The sequence below is a fragment of the Sinocyclocheilus rhinocerous genome, unplaced genomic scaffold (genome assembly GCF_001515625.1).
Source record: "Sinocyclocheilus rhinocerous isolate Xijiao unplaced genomic scaffold, SAMN03320098_v1.1 scaffold432, whole genome shotgun sequence".
NCBI classification, from domain to species: domain Eukaryota; kingdom Metazoa; phylum Chordata; class Actinopteri; order Cypriniformes; family Cyprinidae; genus Sinocyclocheilus; species Sinocyclocheilus rhinocerous.
The window spans coordinates 266211-268523 of NW_015627225.1; the positions used below are offsets into that span (position 1 = coordinate 266211).

General features: G+C 34.8%; 1 protein-coding gene across 1 annotated transcript in view; it reads left to right on the plus strand.

Annotated features, from left to right (window-relative positions):
- The window catches only part of wdr43 (WD repeat domain 43), a 21725-nt gene that overhangs the window by 13298 nt on the left and 6114 nt on the right, over window positions 1-2313 (plus strand). Inside the window, exons 6-7 of the mRNA XM_016528957.1 lie at window positions 1445-1547; window positions 1641-1705. Coding sequence (XP_016384443.1) covers window positions 1445-1547; window positions 1641-1705 — 168 coding nt within the window. The remainder of the gene's footprint in view (window positions 1-1444; window positions 1548-1640; window positions 1706-2313) is intronic.

Consider the following 2313-nt stretch of genomic DNA (forward strand, 5'->3'; position numbering starts at 1 on the left):
TAATTTGTTAAAAACCTTACATAAATTTTGTTTTAATAAATTTGTTAAGCACTGTATAGTAAATAGTTTAAATCTCTACATTAAAAATTAAAATAATAATAAAGATAATAAAGACGAATAAAATCACAAACTCAGCGGTAACCAATAGGTGAGAGTAATGTTCTGCAGGAACACATGTTTACTTTGACCACAGTCACGTCTTACTGTCATTTCTTTATCCTATAAAAGACTGTTATGAAGCGTCTGATATTTATATTCAGACAATTACACGCTGTTATCAGTTCCTACTCTCATAAAATGCGTGCACTACATGTTGACTTTTAAACCTAAATGTAACGTTCAACAACAGATATTTCAGCACAATGAATGTTTTGCGCTGAATATTAATTGTCTCCCTCTGTCCTCGTGCGCGCGCCCGCCGCGCCGGCGCTCATTCAGATTTAAACTTAACGCAGATTGTCAGGGTGGGCCTTTATGCAAAAATGGAAATGCTTGCGTGAATTTGTGACATTTACAGTTAAGCATATGACCGTAAACTGAAAGTTTTTGTGATGAAGGACGCACACGCATCTGTCAAACTGCCTGACCGGCCAAGCCATACGCTAATGCATTAAGTTAGTTTAAAGCTTAAAATAAATAATTCTCATGTTTTGGGCAGCTTGGTTCACGTACTTCTCCCGCAGCATCTCATTCTGTTTCCTCCACTATTTTAGATGCATTTTGTAATTCAGTGCTGTAATTTGACGCGACCGGCTGAAGTTGGACGTGCACTGTGGGCAGACCCGACTAATCGATAATGAGAATCGTTGTCGATTATTTTCATTATCGATAAAAATCGATTTTATCGATTAGTTGTTGCAGCTCTAATTAGGATCAAAGTGTCTCTCCCCTTTTTCAATTTAAAATTTTACTGACAGCTTTAATGAATAATAAACTATTTGTGTTATGCATCTTTTTTAAATCAGTGTTGTGCAAAATGTTTTCATTTTGGCAAGTTTGTGTAGAACCTATTTGCTATTTATTGGCATTATATTGGGTAAGGAATTTATATGAAGTATTTTTAATACCAAATTTGCAAGGACACTTTCTTTAAAATCATATTTTGTTAATATTAATTAGGTTATGAATGTTGTTTGAAATGTTTATTTATAATTATCACTTATCTTTAAAGTATATTTCAAATGCAGTCTTTGTGAGCATACAGTTTTTATATGCGTGTGTGACTTCTTTGTATTATATATTCTATTTAGTTTTTATATTATATATTAATTTAGTTTTCCTTTTTCCTTACCTAATATGTTGAACTCTGTTAGGCATTTATTTTTTTAATTGTGAAACATAATTAGAATTGATTTAAGACAGTTTGTGAATTAAAAAAAGTTAATAGAAATCTGAGAATTGATTAAAAACTGAAATCTTATTTGCTTCCCCCTGTGCTCATCAGGCAGGTACGATCTGATGGCAAAGACAAGAACTCTGTGGTGTCTTTTACTCTGACAGATGAACCCCAACACATAGACCTTCAGACATCCAACTCCAAAGATGAGGTCAGGATTTATTGAGCCAGATTGCGCTTTTTCTATAATTATCAGTCATTTCGGTTTATGGAAATCTGACGCCTGTCTGTGTGTGTTTCTCAGGCTGTGAGGTTAGCAGTGGTGTGTAAGGACGGTCAGCTTCATCTCTTTGAGCACTTTCTCAATGGGTGAGTTTGTCCATCTTGTATTAATCAGTAGGACTTGTTGAATTCTATAAAGGGATAGTTCACCCAAAAATGAAAATTCTGTCATTAATTACTCACCCTCATGTCGTTCCAAACCTGTAAGACCTTCGTTCATCTTCAGAACACAAATTGAGATATTTTTGATGAATTCCGAGAGCTTTCTGACCCTCCCATATACAGCAAGGATCCTAACGCGATCAAGGTCCAGAAAGGTAGTAAGAACATCATTAAAATAATCCATGTGACATCAGTGGTTCAACTGTAATTTTATAAATCTACGAGAATACTTTTTGTGTGCAAAGAAACAAAAATAATGACTTTATTCAACACTTCGTCGTCTCCGCGTCACCCTGGCGCCATTTTGGAGAGTACAATACAAAAAGAATTAATACTTTTTGAGAATACAGTTTCTGGACCTTGATCGTGTTAGGATCCTTGCTTTCTATGGGAGGGTCAGAGAGCTCTCAAAATTCATCAAAAATATCTTAATTTGTGTTCTGAAGAGGAACGAAGGTCTTACAGGTTTGGAACGACATGAGGGTGAGTAATTAATGACAGAATTTTCATTTTTGGGTGAACTATCCCTTTAA